The 21,353-nt window shown below is 49.0% G+C and overlaps 1 protein-coding gene across 1 annotated transcript in view; it reads left to right on the forward strand.

The window, feature by feature from the left end:
• The window catches only part of LOC144152810 (17-beta-hydroxysteroid dehydrogenase 13-like), a 155,659-nt gene that overhangs the window by 106,219 nt on the left and 28,087 nt on the right, over window positions 1-21,353 (forward strand). Inside the window, exon 2 of the mRNA XM_077684275.1 lies at window positions 15,590-15,829. Coding sequence (XP_077540401.1) covers window positions 15,590-15,829 — 240 coding nt within the window. The remainder of the gene's footprint in view (window positions 1-15,589; window positions 15,830-21,353) is intronic.

Here is a 21,353-nt window from a genome sequence, read left to right on the forward strand (position 1 = left end):
CGCGCCCGAGTCGGCGGATGATCGACAGTCGTTGACGCGAAACCGGGCGTCGACGGTTCTGACCGACATCCGTTACTGCCGGATGAGCCATTAAGGACGTGCGAATAGAACCGGAAGACAATCTGCCTCTCCGATATCCCTGTCGCCGTTCTTTGCGTCGATGGTTTTGCGTTACCTTCCCCTTTACCCAAACCCGACACCTCCCTTGCTCTTATTAGGCCGATCTTGCTTTTTTCTCGGCTATGCGGGAAGCGTCTCCAAAAACAGGAATGCCGATTTGTATTGACAAATTGCGAGGTTTGCAACGAGCGAGATGTTTGTTGACGAATTGATTCATTTACCCCTCACTCCACCCCTCTCGCCACTCGTTTGATTGATTGATTGATTGATTGATAATGGCATCCCCTTTTTAAAAGGGCTGTCACGTATGTGATCTCCCCTATGCCTTCCTCACCCCCCTCCCAGATCCCCATCACTCTGTCCTCCTCCATCCGTCCCACCATCCTCACCACTCCCCCCTCCTCCCTCGCACTGTGTCCTCCACTCTAGTTTCGCCGAGGTTTCAGCACAGCGCAGAAAGCCAGGCAGGGACATACCGCGAATTGTAGTGAAGCAGGGAAAGAATTCTAACGGCGTTAAAAAGCAAAGCATGGCGATGTTTTCACCCGCCTCGCCGCAGACACCCAAAGAGAAGCAAAATTTTCGCCAGCCAGCACTGCCTCACTTTTCTCATCTTGAGGCGCGGTTGCAAGAATGCACTCGCGCGTTCGGACGCACCTAAGATGGCGTGCGCGCCTCGGGTGATATATGAGGTGCCTTATTCGTGCTTCCCTTTCACGCGGCCGTTCCCACTTTTTTATTAGGTACCCCGACCTCACCCGAGCCTGTTGTTGTTGGCCACGTGACCCGCAAATCGAAACCATATCCGAGCCTTTTTGCACGTAGCAGCTGCCGCCTTCCACGCGACGACAAAAGGCAGCGGGAAACACAAACGAGGACCGACCGCATCTTTTCGTCTCCGCAAAGGAGTTCGGTGTAAGTTCCGTTAAAAAAACTACCTGCGCGGTGTTACGCAACGGCGGCGCACAGTCACACCTAAAATGGGCAAAACAAAGAACTCACGGGCAGTTTTGTATTGATGTTGCCTTTGTGCGCGGTTTAGAATAGTATCGTCCTCTCCAGGCGCTGTCATTTTCTTCGGGTTTCACCCCCACCCAACTTCACCACCTCGTTTATTGTGCGCTATGTTAAGCGAATACATTTCTCGTTTTCCGTGTATACGTGCACATGAAATTCCTCTCCATCTTAAACGGGTTAGTTTTTTCTTCTTCTTCTTCTTTTGGTGACAGAATTGAACGATGTGGGCAAAGTTACCGCTCGCTGCGGAGGCCCGAGGTAGAAGGAAAATGGCGGGAAATCCAAAAAACAAAAATTCGCCGGGACAAAACTATGAGACGGCAAGCCGAGCTTCGGGGAAGACTACGCAAGAATGTGGACGGAACGACGCATCGTGAGGAACGCTGAGGCAAAGTCGGTTCAGTTTTTAAAAAGAACGCAGAGTTTTGCATTGTTCACCGGAAATGGTTTTGTTGTGCAGAGCTGTGTATGTTGCCACGTTTTTAGACTATTTTCAGATAACCCGGATGAAATTGCTTTAAAACATGAATTCTTGCGAGAACACGGAGCCCAGAGAGATGTAATTTATTTAGAACAAGCTGTGAAAAATTGAGTTTGCCATTTCTATTAGGTGTTTTTGCAAGCGAAGACGTGTGACTATAAAAGCCACCCAGGAAGCTGTTCTTGGCGCTGCCTGTAATTTGAGAATCCAAGAGCTTCAACAAAGGTCGTCGCTTATTGGCTGGTTAGGAGCAATGAACCAGCCAGAGGTGACTTTTCCGCCAGCTGTCGAATTTTCGGAGTACATTTATCTGCTCGTCAGGGACATAAAGCGAATAAGTGGTGATTACTATGCAGTCTCTTCAAACCCCGAATTCTCAGGAATGACGAGAATGGTTACGCCCTCGAAATTTTTACAATGTTAACAACTGGGAGCGAAATCGTACGCTGCAGGACCACTGCACGGGAGATATTAAGCACGGCGTATCAATTCCGCCAAATGCTGAATTACCGTAGAGGTCCCGCCGAACGCGCACACCCGAAACATCGCCGACCTCCTTTTAGAGGTGAAATATTTAGTTTACTAAAAGACCCCAAAGATCGCCCACACCGTAAAATCAATGGCTTTAGCGCCGTTAAGTGAACAAAATAGACACGAGTCATCTATTCACGTGCTGATGCAGTCACTTATTGTCCTTACCGCTCTTGAACCGAAAGTTCGCCCGTCTGTTATATTCTCTTGAATGCTCTGCAGTTTCGGGTGGTGGTGCGGCCACTTTTTTTTTTCCTAGTTTTTCGCACCTGACCTGGAAGATCGCCCATCCCGTTTTTTTTTTCGTAGCAAAGCCCCTTAGGGGCTGGGGCTGTTGACGTCTTCTGCCGTCGTCGTCTCACGTAGTCACGGTACTTAAACACCTGGGAACTCGTTTACGCCTCGCGGTAGAACGTAACCTGTACTAAAACAACACCGGGACACTCGTTTACGCCTTGCGCTACAGAGCGATATGATCCAAAGAGAAGAGACTCTTAAAGCAAAGCTGTATACCTCTACCCCCAACGGTTTCACCTCCGTTGGTAAAAACGCCAAGACGCTAAGAATACAGTTATACACTGAATACTTCGCCCCTCCCCAGGTTTCAGTTTAGTCAAGGTGGCCTTGGATTTTTTTCACTTGATATCTCTGTACTTTTGGGTGGGCGTTCTTTCGGTACTCTACAGTAAGCCTATTCTCCGTCGTTTTTATAGTCTCTCTCCGCCAAACCAGATCACATGTCAGGGCGAAGACCAACACGTAGACGGACACAGTATATTTTGGAGCGTTTAAGTGCCATATCGACCACTTGTAATTTACTCGGCGGTCACGTTGCGTCGATTTGTAAAAACTGTCGCAACCATAGATTTTCAATCGCCCTAATGCTTAATGCAGTCTGCGTAACATGCGAGAGGTTGCTGTAAATAAGGCCGTTGTATGGACGTTCTACCTTTATAACCAAAAATAGACGCCCCCTCCCCCCCCCCCCCCCCGTATAAGAACGACCGTATTTAGTTGTCTGTATCGTTTAAATGGCTGAATTGATTATCAAGTGCTTATTAAACAGGCCGAAGAAGCTGTGAGGTGCACAGGCCATCTGCACGCAATAGTGAAATCACGCGGAAGCGCCGAAAGAAAGCTTCCAGTTATCAGTATCGATTCAGTATGTCGGGCAAACAGAGCTGGCCTCCGAAAACTAGTCCGTCGTGCCGCAGCAGTGACAGGGATCGTCGAATGCGTTTCCTCTTCGTCCTGTTTGAATTGGATCGGCGACGACGACTTGTTTATCGGTTGCGTGCGCCGCCTATGGGCGACGACGTCTTGGGATCGTTTTGTTCACGAAGGGAGAGTGGTGAAATACGGGAGAGGGACTGAATTAATGATGGACGGGAGACAGGCACCAAATGAAAAGCCCCCCGATCGTCCCTGCCGAGTGGTCGTGTCCCACGCCCGCTGCCCTCTCCCTCATCCTCCGACGCTCCGTTGAAGTTCCTAAGCGGCCCGCAAGCGTTCGGAAAGGGCGATTCGTCGCAGCGGCTTCTCTGCAACGCTCTCCTATACCGCCCTCTTCGAATTCGTTTCTAAATTATGGCTTTCGCCGGCTTCCCTTCCAAGCTGCCTTTCCTTCGTCGCTGAAGGGATGTCGTCGCCGGGGATGCCGCTACCAGACAAGAGAAAAGGGAAACTAGACGTCCGAAAACGAAAAAAAAGAGTAGACCTTCACCCTGCGCGCTGTCGTCGCTCTGAAGCATCTTGCCAGAAGCTCTTTGCTGCCTCCGAGCGCTCCTCTCCTTTGCTGCTTATTTCGTTATCTTCTTTCTTTTGGTGCGCGTGGTTTTCTTTTTTCTCTTATGCTTTCCTCCGGGCAATCAAAGTTACTCGCTATTGAAGGAGCGTGCCCTCTGGTCTTTTTTGTTGAACGCGGGCCTGTAAAGTCAGCTTTGCTTCCTGTTGTCCGCTTTCGCGACTATAAAAAGGTCCCCCGTTTCTATTCTGGATACCGGTTGGGGAGAATCTTGAACGTGGATCCATCCTTCGCGACGTCGTAGGTTGATCATTTTATTTTTTGCGCTCGAAGGAGGAGACGGTACTTCGGGGCTGCCTAAAGAAAACTTCTCTTTTTTTTCTTTTTTTTTTTGTATTTTACGACCATCATTTTTTCGCTCGAAAGAGGAGACCGTAGTTCGCGGCTGCATAAAGAAAACCTCTTTTTTTGTATTTCGCGACCATCTGTAGGCATTTTTCCTTTCGTGCGTTTCGAGAAATGAACTGACACACTTTTTACATCCTCTCAAGCAGCTTACATCCTCTCAAGCAGTGCAATGCTGGAAGTGTAACGTTGGTGTTTGTAACGGAGCAATTACGTCAGTGGGTATGAGGGTACAGCTGCATCCCATTTTAGTCCTCATTACATTACAATCCCGTTTCCTAAGAGGAAACACCGACGTTTTATCTCCGCCCGCACTATCGTGCGGCACGCAGTGAACAGAATGTTCATACCTATCCCTTTTACAAGCCTTGTGCGTGCCTTCCCGGATAGAAAGAGGGGAACCTGTTCGGGACGAAGAGGATTCTGCGTCCGATCGAGCTCCACTCAGTTTCCGTATTCAGCTGAGGGATAGAGAGAGAGGAGAGCGAGAGAGAGGGAGGAAGAGGAGAGGTGGTGTTGGGAGAGCGAGCGAGAGAGAGGGAGAGAGGGAGTAAGAGGAGAGAGAGAGAGGCAGGAAGGCGATAGCGAGCGAGAGAGAGACAGGGATGACGAGGAGCGAGAAAGAGCTAGAGAGGGAGGAAAGGGAGAGGGAGAGAGGGAGCGAGAGAGAGGAGAGGAGAGCGAGAGAGAAAGGGGAAGACGAGAGCGACAGAGAGATAGACAGGGAGGAAGAGAGAGAGAGAGAGAGAGAGAGAGAGAGAGAGAGAGAGAGAGAGAGAGAGAGAGAGAGAGAGAGAGAGAGAGAGAGAGACTTTAAATAGGAGTTGAGGCGACCATATTCGTGTTAGGGGTCTTCACTCCAAGACACCTGTGGTGCGGCCGGCCATCCTTACCCTTTCCACAAGCAATAGCTGCGTGTTGGGACATGAGCTGGCCTGCATACTCCCCTAGCGTGAGGTGTAGGGGATGGGGGCAGATCTGAGTTTTGGTGGCATTTCCAGACCATGTAGTGCAGTGCGGTCGGGGTTCGTACGTCAATATATATATATATATATATATATATATATATATATATATATATATATATATATATATATATATATATATATATATATATATATATATATATATTAATGACGTCATTGATTCTAAATTACGGAGCGAAGTGGGCTGGGGACGTATAGGGCTAAACAAGGGCGTTCCCGTGACTCACATATCGATTAGAGAAGCGCGGCCTGGACGTCTTGTAAACGCCTAGCTGAGCTTGAGGAAAATAAAAAGAAAAGAAAGCTCGGCTCTTCTCTCAATGGCGCGCGCGGATGTTCCCCTGAGCCGCCTTCTCTTTTTGATTGCCGCGCAGTGAGCATATAAGGGTATTAAGGGAAGGCCGTCGCTGCATTTTCGACGTCCACTCGACAGAGGTATAAGAATCCCCTTCTCCGGGAGCCCTTCCATAAATCTCCTTCTGGAGCGCCGATTATGCACTCTGTCATTTAGAGCGGCAATCACGAAGGTCCAGGGGCCGCGCATTCGCGCCTGGGAATTAATTTGCGCGCACCTCTATCCTCTGGCGGGCCCACTCGTGGTCACGCAATGTTCTTTTGTTTTGTTCTTCACTTTTACATTTTGTTTTTAATTACGCGCTCTCACGGCACGGGTTTGCGTGCCACCGCATACACCGAAGTCCGCGCCAATCCCCTTCGTCGCGAGTGATTTGGAGCGGCGCTTCCACGAATTCTTCGCGAAATGGAAGCTTGGAAGTATGGGCGTGCCCAGCTGGCGTATGAAATTTGCATTAATACGCCAGGGAAGGGTCTCGTAAAGAACGGGGACGACTAGCGGCGGCTGCAAAGTATTCCCTAATTTCAGGGAACGCAGAGGCCTGCCTAGAGCAATTTGAGTTTATAGCAGGTAATGAGATACAAGTGGCCGATAAGAAAACGCCGTTGGATATGGCGTAAGGGGTGGCAGGTGCACCATAAATGCATACTTGGCCGTAATGTTCGTAGTGGTAGTAAGAGTGGCAGGTAAATAAATCCCAACGATGTTTTGAATGAGACAGCTGCCGCGGGAATCGTCTCACGAAACACTGTCGAGGAGCGCAAGGTGTGCGGCCCCGTACGGATTGGACTTACTTCCAGGAGAAGAGAGTTGCGTCCTCCGACCTCTCCATCCAAACCTCTTACAGTAAAAGCTCGTTAATTTGAACTCGAAGGGGACCATAAAAATGTTCGAATTAAGTGGAGTTCGAATTAGCGGGAGGGCGCTACAATGAATGGACATCGCGCCACACTTCGCGGGCAGAACACAAAGGAGCCACCTCTGGACTCGTTATCGCGAATTAGGCGCTACTAGATGTTTGTGGCAGCTGATTTTGTAAATAATGTTCATGGAACTTGAATAGTGAACGGGGCCGGCGGCGTGGCGCCCCCTGCGGAAGCGATAGGCTGTCGCAGCAGCGTAGCGCGTGCGATACGCTGTTGTTTTTTTTGTTTCGTTGTTTTGCATCTCTAATAAATTTGCTCTGGTTTGGGTTTGCAACACATTGTAATCACTCTGGACCGACTGCTTCTGCGAAGAGCGGCGCGAACCAGTGGATCCCAGTTCGAATTAACCGCTCTGGATAGCGATGCTTTCGAATTATCGAGTTTTCCCCCACTGAAATGTACACGGCTGTGCCGGGACCAGGACTTCACTTCTTATTAACCGGAAGTTCGAATTGACCGAGTTCGAATTAACGAGCTTTTACTGTAATAACGGGATGAGTCTTTCAAATGTCGCTTGCGGGGACACAGACCCATAGTGATAACAACGCAAAACTGGGCTAAAACATGCAACGGCAGTACTCTGTATCCTTCCCTTACGTGTGTTTGTTAGTTTCGCGACGCTGTCACCATGGATTCGTACCAACTAGTCTATCTCGCCACACTTCGGCCCAGACCCATAGATCAGCGAACTCCGGTTTGGGGTTTCCTTTGTCATTAGACATTGGCGGCGGCGACCACGTTGTCTGCGTACGGGCTGGCGCACGGAACTTATTGTACCCGCGTTCAGGTAGGCCCAGATAATCCTTCCCAGCACATATGGAATGCCGGGTCAAGACATACGTGCTTCTCAGGCGATGGGAATGGTGGTGGGGAGGAGACGGGGGGGCAAGGTCTGGGGTAGCAAAAACGCACGAGAAATGGCGCTCCGCATCTGCAATCCTGCGTGTGCCGCAAAGTTGACATGACCTGCCTTCCCATGCGCGAGGTGAGCCGAATAAATCCTTATTCGTCCCCCTGCTTCGTGTTGCGGCATTGCTTTGCTGTGTCGCAATTCATTTAATACAGAAAAATAAATATCTTAATAATTCTGTGTCGGCTAGACTTCACTGTCCGTTATAGACGCTATGTATTTGTGCCCGCTGATGTTGAAAGGTTTCTGGCATGCTCCGTGGATAACTCGGAAGCCTCGTCAAGAGAAAACCCGAGCTCCACCATCTGTCAGATATGATGGAAAGGGTGCTAGTACTAAAAAAAACGATCGGAGTTTTCTTTTTCACCTAGTCACATCACGCTAAAGTAGGATATTATTTGTGCTTGCCTCTACTCGTGTTGGAAGCCAGGAAGAATCCAAATATTTCTACCGGAAGGTTTGATAACGACCAGCTTGCCTTTTTCTTAGCTTATCATAACTCCCAGCGTGAATCGTCACAAATCTTCACAAATGGCGGAGAAAATCCGAACGGAAGCTGCGGATTACGAAGAAACTTCGCCATTTCACAGAATGGTACATGGCCGCGGCCCGACATAATGACTTTCACACTGAAATATACCGTACTTTCGTATGCCGAAATCTGAAAACCATCATCTCAATTTTTTTTGCACCTGTTTTTACGTAAACTGTTCAGCTTCGTTGCTGACGTTGTGATGTTACGAAGACCTTTCTAGGCTGCGCTCCCTTGAAATGACACTTTTTCGGTAGCGTCGTTCATCATCGACAGGCCGTGAAAAAGAAACGGCAGTGAACCCTTCAAGCGAAAGAGCGCAGTGGTCGCTGTTGCGAGCTTGTTATACTCTGGCAACTTCAGCCTGAGAGGAGAGCTTGGAAATGCGAACGAGTTTCCTGTAATGGCCGCCAGTGTTTCCATCTTCCTCGCTGTCTCGCTTCCTCGATCTCTGTATGCGTATATTCATTATGGTTATCTTTTTGTTTCGCGTCCTCTCCGCCGCTACAAAAGATTGCTTTGCCGTTCTTTTTTATTATTAATAATCGCCATTTCCAGAAAAAGGCGTTGCAGTTGGCTTGTTACGCTGCATATAATCACGCGCTGGGTCGTGCCCTAATTTGAAATTTCGCCATACTACAGAAATGCGGATGCCTTTGGCTTTTGTCGGCACCAGCACTAAGCCCCCCCCCCCCACACACACACACCCTGTATTTAAAATCGCAGTTATTCTCTACGAAAATAACGCCCGTGTACCCTTACGAGCTTCATTCGCACTGTACCTCGCAAGAGTTTTTCGCCTGTCAATACATGTGTCCCGAGGAGCCCCTTTTTGACATTTTTGCGGCACAATGCAGTGGAAAAGGACACGGAGGAACTACACGGACTCGGTATTTTGCTGTGCCTCAAAAATTTGAAAATATCAACTTGCCAGCGAATCCCAATTTTAATGATCAGTACTTTGGCTCATGTGTTTACCACAGTGTCTCGTACGTGGCAGCACCGCAAGAGGGCAGTGTGCTAGGCCGTGGCCAATGGATTCCGCTTTTTTTGCATTTTGTGGCATCACACACGAAAACAGAAATGTGGGAAACAAATTCCAGTTTGAACTATTCATTTTCGAACAAACAAGACGCCATCTGCTGTCGAACAGAGACCGGAAAAGTTACGAGATCTTTCAGCTAAGAAAAGTTCAAACTTTAGCTTAGCTTTGAGTGGTCTTCTAGTACAGATCACATGGACGCGCGCTTATCGGCCTGCTGTTATTACTCCTTAAGAATTTTGAAATAACCCCTAGATTGAGAAAACTTTCCAAGAAGTTCCTTATGACTACGATGGTGACGTGGTGATTGAATTCGTTGTTTGCTTATAGAACCGAATTAGGTTGTAAATCATGTATCGCACTTGGCCAGCCGCTTGCAATTTTACGCTTCATGTGTTATAGTACGCGCGTTCTGAAGATAATTTATGCCACCGCTGATACGAGTTATGCATCATTATTTTCTCGACCACTTCTCAATTGTAAGAGCTCTAAATTGTCTCCTCGTTCTAAACGTCCACTTAGATGCCCAGATTACAGACCAAGAATTCTTGAGGCTCCCTCGTTCATATGATAACGCTAGTATACTAAGAAATGCGAGCTGGCAGCATTCGTGCTCCTTTTTGTGTGCTGTTTTTTTTATGGGCTAAATAGAGTTCGAGAAAATTGCTTCTGTCAAACATCATATTATACGCTTGCGCTATCCGTGCTCGGGATAAGCCTTACACCCCGATCACAATCCTCGACGTGCTCCAGAACTAATCTTATTTTGCTTAACGTTGCGCGAAAATCAAGAAAACCCAAGTGCGCTGTGATGTTCTTCTGTAAACTTGTGCCCAAGCCTTGCATCCTGATCAAACCTTCCTTTCAGTCCTAACCGCCGACCAACTACCGAATGTCAAGCTCCTTCGCAATAATTTCGGGAATGAAAATTCGCAAGGAGGGGGCAAAGAACAGCCAAAGTGACAAAAAAACAGAAGTGGGTGAGCGCACTTATCCCTTGAGGTTCGCGCCGTCGGATCTGTCGAGTCCGACCTCTCATACTAGACTCCTTGCTACCCTTGTTTTGTAATCCCGCCAATAGAAAGTTCATTTTTTTCTCTTTCTGCTCTTGCCGCCGGATATGGAAGCCCCAAATAATTTTAATGCGCATGTCCGGAAACGTGGTAATCGTGGCTACAGTATAAGTGCCCCTTCTTTTAATCCCCGTTCGATAAACGTCGCCGTTTGAAATAGAAAGGTTTGAACATACGCTTTCCAGCAGAAAGCCGCCGCCTAAGGAACTAATAGCAAAACTTTTGCGTTTATTTTATTCCCCGACGAGTATGCGAACCGGTATACAAAAATGGGGTGCAGCTGGGCTGTTGTTGTTGGTTGTTGTTGGTGGTGTTGTTTTGAACAGTGAGTTTTCTCTAAAACTGACCCTCGCGAGTGCCTGGTTCAGTGGTATCATGCACTGCAGATGTTAACTGCCCTCTTACTCTCTCTGTTTCTCTAAATTTTTTTTTTGTAAATTAAACCTTTTACACAGATATGTGTCTCACTACCGTTAGTAGTTTGTATTCATAGGTGTTCAATTGCGTTGTTTGAATTGCTTCCCCCCCCCCTATGTAATGCCCTTTCGGGCCTTTAGGGTATTCAAAATAAATAAATAAATAAATGCTGCGATAACCTTGCGGTATAGATGCAATTATACGTTTCGGTGATTGTACAGCAGTGTGGTGATGATGTTATAGTATAAGGACATTGCATAATAATGCTCCTCTGGTTCTCCCTTCACTTGGATCGTGTAGGCTTATCCGCGCTCAAATTCCATGACCACCCAGCTTAAGCCCCATAAGTCTCTCTCTCTCTCTCTCTCTCTCTCTCTCTCTCTCTCTCTCTCTCTCTCTCTCTCTCTCTCTCTCTCTCTCTCTCTCTCTCTCTCTCTCTCTCTCTCTCTCTCTCTCTCTCTCTCTCTCTCTGCATTCTTTTGAAAATGTACTAGCACCTTAGAGCGCAGAGCTGGACCTGCCGCGAGTTTCGAATTGCCAAGCCTGCCATAAAACCAAAGCTCTGACCTGACCGCGCGAACGTGACGTGCCTCGTTGTCCCTCCTTTGTGCACGGATTCGCCTTAAGTTTCCCGCAGCACTGCATTTCCCGCACTCGTATTGCCGGCTTTTTTTTTACGTGTAGTTTGTCCTATGTGTTTACGACAAGCTTGTGCTGTAATATAGGACGCTAGGGAGTCTATTCATCGCGACCATGTACGCCCCATGTATACGGCACGAAGTTTATAGCCCCTCTGACCGTAAAAAGAAAGTGTGGGCCCGTTCCGCAGCGATTAATATTAATTGTCTATCCCGCGGCGTCCTGCCGTCCGTTGTTTATTGGTGAATAACGGTCAGGCTTCCTACGGCTTAATCAGGAACGGGACGTGCGGTTTAACCACTGTCGGCGAAATTCCAGAACGTGATGTAATAACATTCAGGCAAGACTGCGCATGTAGTGCTATATATGTTTTGAATGTGCCTGCACGGTCCGTCAATCTGTATGTCTGACGGGCGCTGCCGTTTTTGGAAGTATAGTTTGCGGCAAAACAAACAGGTACATGAAAATGGCCTGTCGCAGCCCAAACCTTTTGGCCTCAAGTGCTTTGACATGGTTTCTTGCAATAGGCTCTCCTTTGAAACGTTTAGGGGTTCAAAGTACAAACAAGCAAATACTGATGAGCTACAGCGTTGAAATGCGCGTACGGGGCGACGTGCTTGGATACTTGACGAGCACCTTGACGAACACAGGTTGTGCAAAAGAACGACTGATGTTTTGTATGACGTGTCTGTTTTCTGATATGTTTCCTTCCACATTGTGTGTGGATGGGCTTGTTCTGCCACATTGAGCTGACGGAGACGAAGGAGAAAATTGAGAAGCCATTTTATTGAAAAATTCAAGGCGAATTCTAGTGGCACATCGGGTTTCTAAGGAGGACTGTATTTCTGTCATCATAAAAACAGTTGTTGCCGCTGTTCATAAAGTATTCTGTTCGACAGTTGACAGCGAACATGAGATCTCTGTCTTGTTCTCTGACAGTCTGTGAAAGCGCCTTATAGCCGAGATACGGCCCAGTTATTCTGGGGTTAAAAGCTGAAACTGGGGTTACAGAAGTGTGCGCCATCAGTTTGTATACCACACCAAGTACTGTCAAAGTCGATTGAGTTGAATCAACAAATACTGTAGCGAAGTCATCTTGCGGTTGACGTAGCGAAGACTGTAGCGAAGTCATCTTTCCAATAGAGGTAAACCATTTGCCTCCGGCGTATGCATCTGTTTCAGTACTAAGTGCTAGCAACAGGAAGGATGGACCACGAAACGGGGGCCACGGAGGGTATTAACCAGGTCTGCCAGCCAAAACTTCTGCACAGTTCATTAGGCGCTTTAGCCTAACCACCGTTTGGTTGAGCGCAAAACCCGGCTCATGCCTAACTTTTTAATCTGTTCCTGTAAGACAAAGCAAGACAACGGCATGAATGAACAGCCAGAAACATCGGCAAGGTAAAAGAACTTCCCCGGAAAGCTTTACATAAACAAAATCACACCTTCACAAAACTTGTGTTCGCAGCGCAAAGCAAAAGGCGAGCCAATGAAGCAGTTATACAGAGAGGATCGGGCGAATAATAGAACCTGCTCAGCGTATAAGGGACGCCAAGTGGCTTCGCTCCTTTACCGGCCTCTCTTGCATGGTTCGCCCTTCACCACTTCCGCCAGAGACCTCGCCCGCAGTCATTTGAGATTCTCGGAGGGGCCGTATCCCATATGCGCCCCGCATCTCCCGTAAAGGAGGAGGTCCAACCTCTTCCGTGGGCTGTTCCCCGCCGCATGCACGCCAGCACCACGAGCGCAAACGAGCGTTGGGCGTAAATGACTATACGGCGGCCTGTCGCTTGCAGCATCCTCCCCTCCCGTGCTCCCTGCATGCGCCGCTTCTCGTAGCTACAGGCGCGGCAACGAACTTTGTTCCAGGGCCTGATCCGCGAGAGCAGCTCTCCCGCCGTCTCCTGGCCCGCCTACTTCGCCGGCAGTAGCGTGTACGCCCAGTTTAGTCGAAACAGTGCTGCGATGGCACGGAGCACCGCAAAATGACGGCTACGTTGCCGGCACTGCGGCAGTGCCATCATATGGTATCATGATCGAGATAATCGTGTAATACTTTGGCTACACGGCCGTTTCAAGGGCCTTCCGAAGGCCTTCGAGCATACTTTCTACCGAGTGGCGCACTGTCGTTCTATTAGGAGCATTTGTAAGTGAGCGTTCAACTGAAACTGGCAGTGTAGCACAGGCGTATAATAAACTACCAACCCTTAATGCTGCAGACAGTAGGATACGTTAATCGATATGTCTAGTCAGCTCTAAGTAGTAAGATAACTTGGCTTTTTCCCGTCCTTTTTTTTTTTCGCTGATGTATAGCCACAAGTCACCTCACTTTTTAGGTGCTTAGATCTTTTTTTTGTTTTTGCGTGGTTACAAATTGAGGTTGTTCTTAAGAGGTCACGTATGCACGCCTGCCGTTGACATGGTGCGATGTCTCCGCTTCAAAATGGGTTGTTTCTACGCCTTCGGTGCCCTCGCTATCATTTTCAGATTTTCTGCTTCGTTTCAGCGCCCGTTAAGTGGGACGTCGGCTGCAGACGCGCCCGCTGTTTCAGGAATGGAAGAGTGAACGTAGTGTGGAAAACTGAATCTTTGGGAGGGGGAAGACTGCACAATTTTGGAAGCGCGTATCATGATTATCTGTTTAGAACTAACTATGGAAATCGGGCATTTTGTTCGTCTACATGGGCCGCCGTAAAACGTCTTGTCTCAGAAGCTCATGGTACTGCTCATTTCCGCGTCAACTGAGTATATTCCATCGGAAGTATCATCAATGACAGCCCTTCTTCCGGTTCACGAGTGCTGCTGAGCTTTGCTTCTGGTTGTCAACCTTGTTCAGCCCGAAGCGCGCGTATAAAGTGAACGCGTGGAGGGTGCCTGCTATTCTTGAAGTATTTGAAATATTTAATGAAATATTTAACTGTATAATAGGTTAAATTTCGCAACCTCGGAGAAATAGAAGCGGTAAATGTGTAGGGTACCTAAACCCTCCGGTTGTACACCTTCGGTTGTGATCTTTCTTGTGTAGAAGAAAGCTATCCCCGCGTCCCGCGAGGAATGCATTTAAAAGCATCATGAGCCATTTCGAATTACGTTTCTGTGATATTCCAAATACCATACTTAGCGTATGTTACCGGTGAGAGCAGAATTTCGTGTTAACGCCCCTACTGTTGCAATACGTTTTCGAAATGACAAAATTTCAGGAAAACTTCAAACGCTAAATTTTAGCGTCGTATTTCTTATAACTTGACAGCTTTTTACAGCTACAAATCTTATGTACTCGAACACTGAAGCCTATAAATTTTAAACGTTAACGTGTTTCGTTTGCTGTTCCAAACATCTGTAATCGCGACACCTGGAATCCTTGCCTGTACCCTGTACTATAAATAAATGTTTCAGCTTCGTCTGTTTAAAAATCGAGTAAGGCATTATCCTGAAGTATCATAATAGCTATGAATTCTGGCAGCTTAGGTAATTTTTATTGTATCATTTTGCAATTTTTAGAATGAGCTTTATACAATTGGAGGCTTAACTCGCAAGTCTATTTAAAACAATAAATAAATTTCAAGCCATTTTTTACAACACAAACTATTTGTGCGATAAGTGGTTGAAAACCGTAAATTAGCCTCGAATCCCTCGGACCGATCATATTTATTTTAGCTTGACAAGCACCTTTGTTCACGTACTTTTGTTTATTTAGCCTACAGGATCCATGGTCAGGGACGCCTGTTTTGCAGAAATACTAGGGGTCGTAAATCCTACTGACTCCTACCGTCCGCTTCGAGTCCCAACTATGACACTAAACCGCTATGTTATCGCGTGTAGTTATTTGTCATTTCTCAAGAGAGAACCACCTATTTACTTTCAATTTGGTCGCATCCACCTACATATCCTGCTAAACGACAATTTCTTAACCACTGCAGGGCTGTACAGGCTAGAGGGTCGTCTCCTCACACGTACTCCTTATAACGGGCTCTTGTTGGAGTCCGCGCGCTGCGCAAGGGCTGGTAGATTTCCTTGGTGTCCGTAAGCGGCAACTAAATAAACATCAGAGTGACCAGGTTGATTCCTTGCGACTGGAACTGTGGCTCATTGTACGCTTACAATACCCAAAAAGCAAGGAGGCACGAAACGTGATTCCCTCCGCCGTGCAGTGTACTATCCAAACAGAACTGCGCAGCACAATTACCGTCCTCCTCGGGCCTTGCAGGGGATAGTTTTGCTGCTAGTTAAAAGTTTTTGTCAAAACAAGGGCTTTTCCCACGAGGCATGTTATCCTTCTCCAGGCATACTTTCGCCGTTTTATTTAATCTCATGTTCCGGGATACGACAAGTCGCGTTTTCTTTTCTCCTCTCTTCTGACAAACGCACACTCGCAAACACGCATTGACCAAGGTGTTCTTTATCATCGCAGGAGAACAACGACGCGGTGTGCGAGGAGCTCCGACAGCTTGGCCACGAGGCGCACGCGTTCCAGTGTGACGTCACCTCGGAGCAGGAGGTGGAAGCCGTGGGCTCCGAAATTCTGCGGCAGCTGGGTCACGTGGACGTGCTGGTGAACAACGCCGGCGTGGCCATGTGCCAGGGCCTGCTCACGCTCAAGCACAGCGACATACGCCGCACCTTCGACGTCAACACGCTCTCGCAATTCTGGGTGCGTCTCTCTTTTTTACTGCGCTCTTTTCGTTTCCTTCTTTCTTTGGTACGTCTGTTAGTTCGGATCCCACCCGGCGAGCATTTTTTTTTTCCACTTTCTTTCTGTCTTGCCAAATTCTTTATCTGTTTCAATGACCTACTACATTCTCCCTTTTGCTTTCCGAGGCTTTCTTGACTGTCAACCTGGAATCAACTTGGAATTTTTGCAAATTCATTTTTTGTCAAAACTTGTACATGAGTGGAATGGGCTCTCGAATGCGCAAGTGTCTGCTGTGAATGAAAACTTGTTTTTTTCGAACCTGCAACCCCCCCCCCCTCCTATAACGCCTTCGGGCGCTGCAGGTATACGTTGAATAAAAATAAAGAATCCTTATCGCTCTCTCTCTCTCTCTCTCTCTCTCTCTCTCTATATATATATATATATATATATATATATATATATATATATATATATATATAAAGAGAGAGAGAGAGAGAGATAGAGAGATAGAGAGATCATGAGGTTCGATGGGCCAGTATAAAAATAGTGAAAGAAGTCGTCTGACACGTTTCCCGTTTTTGTTGCCAACAGTTTCGGAGTTAGAAACTCCTTCAGAAACTCCTCCTGAAGAAGGAGTTTCTAACTCCGAAACTGTTGGCAACAAAAACGGGAAACGTGTCATTCGACTTCTTTCACTATACATATATATATATATATATATATATATATATATATATATATATATATATATATATAAATTGTAAGGAGGATTTATTCCAAGGCCAAAGGACTGGTCAGCTCAAAGTCAGCTCTAGGAGTCAGGAGCACGAAGTCCGCTCTGCAGTGTTGGCCGAGAGCAAAAGCGAGAGGCAGCTTCTTCTTCCTTCCAAGCGTTCGCGATGCGGCTGCCGTCTATTGTTGTCACTTGACTGCGATGATCATGCTCTGTTTCGGCACGTACCCTCTCATGGCGAGTGGACAGTGCTTCCATACTCGGGTTGCTCCTTCGTGAATTGCGCTGGCGACGGGCATCCTTACAATTGCCCCCGGGGAAAAGAGCAATCCTGGCGATCAGGGAGTCGAAATGGTGAGGGGCTCAACGTAAGGCTTGAGGCGCTGGACATGTACTATATCACGGCCGCGGCGTCGGTGGTCGGGCGATGGGGCAACAGGCTCGACAATGTAATTGACAGGGGAGGTGCGTTTGATGACACGGTAGGGACCATCGTATCGCGAAATGAGCTTACTGCTCAATCCAGGAGCAGTCGTTGGCACCCACAGCCAAACAAGTGATCCGGGTAAGAAGCTTGATGCAGAGGTCTTTTCGTCATGCTGTGTCTTCTGTCGTTGTTGGTCTTCCTTGGTTAGTGAACGTGCCAGTTGGCGGCATTCTTCGGCGTGTTTCGCAACGTATGAGATGGGCCTGCACTCTGAGTCATCAGGGCTATAAGGAAGTATTGTGTCCAGCGTACAAGAGGGCTCGCGTCCATACAAAAGAAAAAACGGAGAGAAGCCAGTCGTGGCTTGCTTGGCGGTGTTATACGCATATGTAACAAATGGAAGGATGGTGTCCCAATTAGAATGATCAGATGCCACGTACATTGCGAGCATATCCCCTAGCGTCCGGTTGAAACGTTCGGTGAGACCATTGGTCTGTGGGTGGTACGCTGTTGTGGTGCGATGGATGGTTCGGCAGGCTGTGAGGAGGGCTTCTATAACTTCAGACAGAAAAACCCTTCCTCTGTCACTGAGTAGTTCTCTAGGCGCTCCATGTCGTAGAATGAAGTGCCGAAGGAGGAAAGAGGCAACTTCAGGCGCAGTTGCAGCCGGCAGTGCTGCCGTCTCTGCATATCGGGTCAGGTGGTCAACAGCCACAACAACCCAACTGTTTCCAGCTGCCGTGCAAGGGAGAGGCCCATAGATGTCGATGCCGACGCGGTCGAAGGGTCGTTCTGGACATGGTAAAGGTTGTCGAGGTCCAATTCCTTGGCGAGGCGGAGATTTGCGGCGTTGGCAGTGAACACAGGAACGAACGAACTGACGAACAAAACGGTACATGCCGCGCCAGTAGTACCGCAGGCGCAAACGTTGGTAGGTTTTGGGTACACCAGCATGGGCGCAGTGCGGCTCGTCGTGAAAATATGCGCATATTTGTGCACGTAGGTGGCGTGGAATTACTAGGAGCCACTTGCGACCTTCGGGTTGGTAGTTGCGTCGAAACAGCAGACCGTCACGAATGGCAAAGTGCGACGCTTGCCGGCGTAGATTTCGAGATGCACCTTTCGCCGATGAGCCTGACAGGAGTTCGAAGATGGAGGAAATCCAGGCGTCTTTCTTTTGCTCGGATGACATGGACTGTATCTCCAGTGGTGAGAGGTAACAATCGGTAATTGAGAGTCGCTCACTTTCATGCGGCAATGGGGAGAGAGAAAGGGCATCAGCGTCATGGTGCTTCCGGCCTGACCTATAGGTAACGCGAATATCATATTCCTGGAGTCGCAAAGCCCAGCGTGCTAGGCGACCGGACGGATCTTTTAGTGAGGACAGCCAGCAAAGCGAGTGGTGGTCCGTAACAACCTCGACAGGGCGCCCGTAGAGATACGGGCGGAACTTTGCAAGCGCCCAAACAACAGCTAAGCATTCTCGCTCTGTCACAGAATAGTTGGTCTCGGCTTTTGTTAGCGTACGACTTGCGTAGGAGACCACATACTCGTCATAACCTGCCTTCCGTTGTGCGAGAACTGCCCCCAAACCGACTCCGCTCGCATCGGTGTGAATCTCGGTAGGGGCGTCGGGATCGAAATGGCGCAGGATTGGCGGAGATGTGAGGAGATGACGCAGTTTAGCAAAAGCGTCGTCGCAAGCCGTTGACCACTCAGAGATACTGCCTTCCTTGCTGAGGAGCTGTGTCAGTGGCGCGATGAGGGATGCAAAGTTCCGTACGAAGCGGCGAAAATACGAACACAGCCCAATGAAGCTGCGAAGGGCCTTCTCTGATGTCGGCTTCGGGAACTCTGCCACAGCACGCAACTTGGCAGGATCCGGCAGCACCCCCGCTTTAGAGACAACGTGGCCGAGGATGGTCAGCTGTCGGGCAGCAAAACGGCACTTCTTGAGGTTTAGCTGCAGTCCTGCGGTAGTTAAGCACGTCAAAATTTGCTCAAGTCGGATGAGATGTGTTGAAAAATCTGGAGAAAAGACCACAATATCATCCAGGTAACAAAGGCATGTCTGCCATTTGAGTCCACGGAGAATGTTGTCCATCATTCGCTCGAAGGTTGCAGGCGCATTGCAGAGGCCAAACGGCATGACGTTAAACTCATAGAGGCCATCTGGAGTAACAAAGGCCGTTTTTGCACGATCAGCCTCCGCCATGGGGACCTGCCAATATCCTGAGCGTAAGTCAATTGAAGAAAAAAACTCTGCGCCTTGAAGACAATCGAGGGCGTCATCGATTCTTGGCAAAGGATATACGTCTTTGCGGGTTATCTTGTTAAGCCGTCGGTAATCGACGCAAAACCGAATAGAACCGTCCTTCTTCTTGACAAGCACTACCGGTGACGCCCATGGACTCGTGGATGGTCGAATCACACCACGTTGGAGCATGTCCTCGACTTGTTCGTCAATTACGCGGCGTTCAGTAGGAGAAACACGGTAGGGACGTTGTCGTAAGGGTGCGTGACTCCCAGTGTCGATGGTGTGTTCAACAGTGGTGGTACGCCCCAGGCCAGTCTGGACAGAATCAAAAGACGTCCGAAATCGGTGCAGCAATGCAAGAAGTTGGTCTCGTTCGGACGACGAAAGCTTGTCATCAACGGCGCGAAGAAAGACATCTGCAGACGGTTGGGGTGTCGCTGCTGCAGGAGCGCAGAGTCCACTGACGTCAAGGGTTGTTAAATGATCTGGAAAATCCACAGCCACAACAGAAGCTACGGTCTCGACGTGGCCGACGCACTCTCCGCGTTGCAAGGTGCAGGGACATGAGCCGTAGTTAGAAAGGAGAAGTGTAGCTTCGCTGTTGCGGATTGGAAGCAGGGAGAAAGGAAGCGGAAGATTTCGGCGCTGGTAGAACAGGGTAGAAGGCGTAAAGAGTACTGTCGCATTGGACAGAGAGGGGCACGATAAAGAAGCAAGGACGGCGGAATGAGGAGGAATGCTAACTTCTTCCGCGAGGACCAGTTTTACGGCAGAACAAGCGGGCGGGTCATCAGCGGTAGGATCTATGGACGGGAAGAGCTCTACTTCGGCACGGCCACAGTTGATTACAGCTCCATGTTGGGAAAGGAAGTCCCACCCCAGTATTACATCGTGGGAGCACGAAGGCAGGACAACGAACTCGATAACGTATAGGACGTCTCGAATAACGGCACGGGCAGTGCACACGCCGAGTGGATCTATGGGATGAGCCGTAGCAGTCCGCAATAAGAACCCGAGGTGCGGCGTCGTGACCTTCTTTAAGCGGCGGCAGAGTTTGGCGTCCATGACAGAAACGGCGGCTCCAGTGTCGACAAGGGCTAAGATTTCGGCGCCATCTATGACAATACTAATGATGTTTGCGGGAGAGGGAGGAGGTCTTGGGCAGATCGACGACGACGCAGTTCTTGCCTCCGGAACTGCGGCGCCTAGTTTTCCGCTTGCGTTGGGGTAGGACGACGACGCTTGGGCGACAGCGAGCGTCGTCGCGGGGACGAAGATCGGCGGCCGGCGAAGTCACGGCTTTCGGAGGGCATAGATGTCACCGGCGAATACGCGGCGCCCTCCTGAATGAGTTGCGATGGGGCGTAGGAATAAGCCGTGGCAGGGTTGCGTCCAGTTGTCATACTGCGGCGGCAATAGCGGGCCACATGGCCAGGAGCCCTGCATGCAAAGCAAATTGGACGATTGTCCAGCGTCCTCCAAGGGTTAGTGAGCTGCGGACCAGAGCATACCGGGGGGCGTACAGGTACGCGGGGCTGCAGAAAGACGGGGCTTTGATGTATGTACCTGGCTGCGACTTCAGCATAAGGTCGCCGTGGGACAGAGTCAAGAAAGGTCGGTGGAGCGTCCATCGGCATGGAGGGTATAGAATCGGCATAAGCCAGAGTTGTGGTGACTGGGGCTGTCGGCGTAGCGTCGGAATAGGGCACGGGGGCGACAACAATAGGAGTTGACTGCAGTGCAGTTGGAAGGGACTGAGCAACTTGTTGTTGGACAATGGTCCGGAGGTCAGGGCTGAGGGAAGATTTACGATCCGGAACGTTTGGCATTAGGGACAATTGACGAGCCACTTCCTCGCGCACAAACTGCTGGATTCGCTGAAATAATGTACCATCACTGTCGTTAGCAGCCAAGCTGGACATAAACTGATCTTGTACGACGGGTCGCCGAGTGAGAGCCCGCTGCCTACGCAGCTCGTCGAAACTCTGGCAAATGGTAACGACCTCTGCCACAGTTTGGGGGTTTTTCGCGAGGAGCATTTGGAAGGCATCGTCTTCGATGCCTTTCAGGATGTGCTTGATCTTGTCCGTTTCGGGCATGGCGCTGTCGATCCTCCTGCACAGAT

Source organism: Haemaphysalis longicornis, unplaced genomic scaffold, assembly GCF_048455015.1.
Source record: "Haemaphysalis longicornis isolate Haplotype H1 unplaced genomic scaffold, Haemaphysalis longicornis Haplotype H1 scaffold_9, whole genome shotgun sequence".
NCBI lineage: Eukaryota > Metazoa > Arthropoda > Arachnida > Ixodida > Ixodidae > Haemaphysalis > Haemaphysalis longicornis.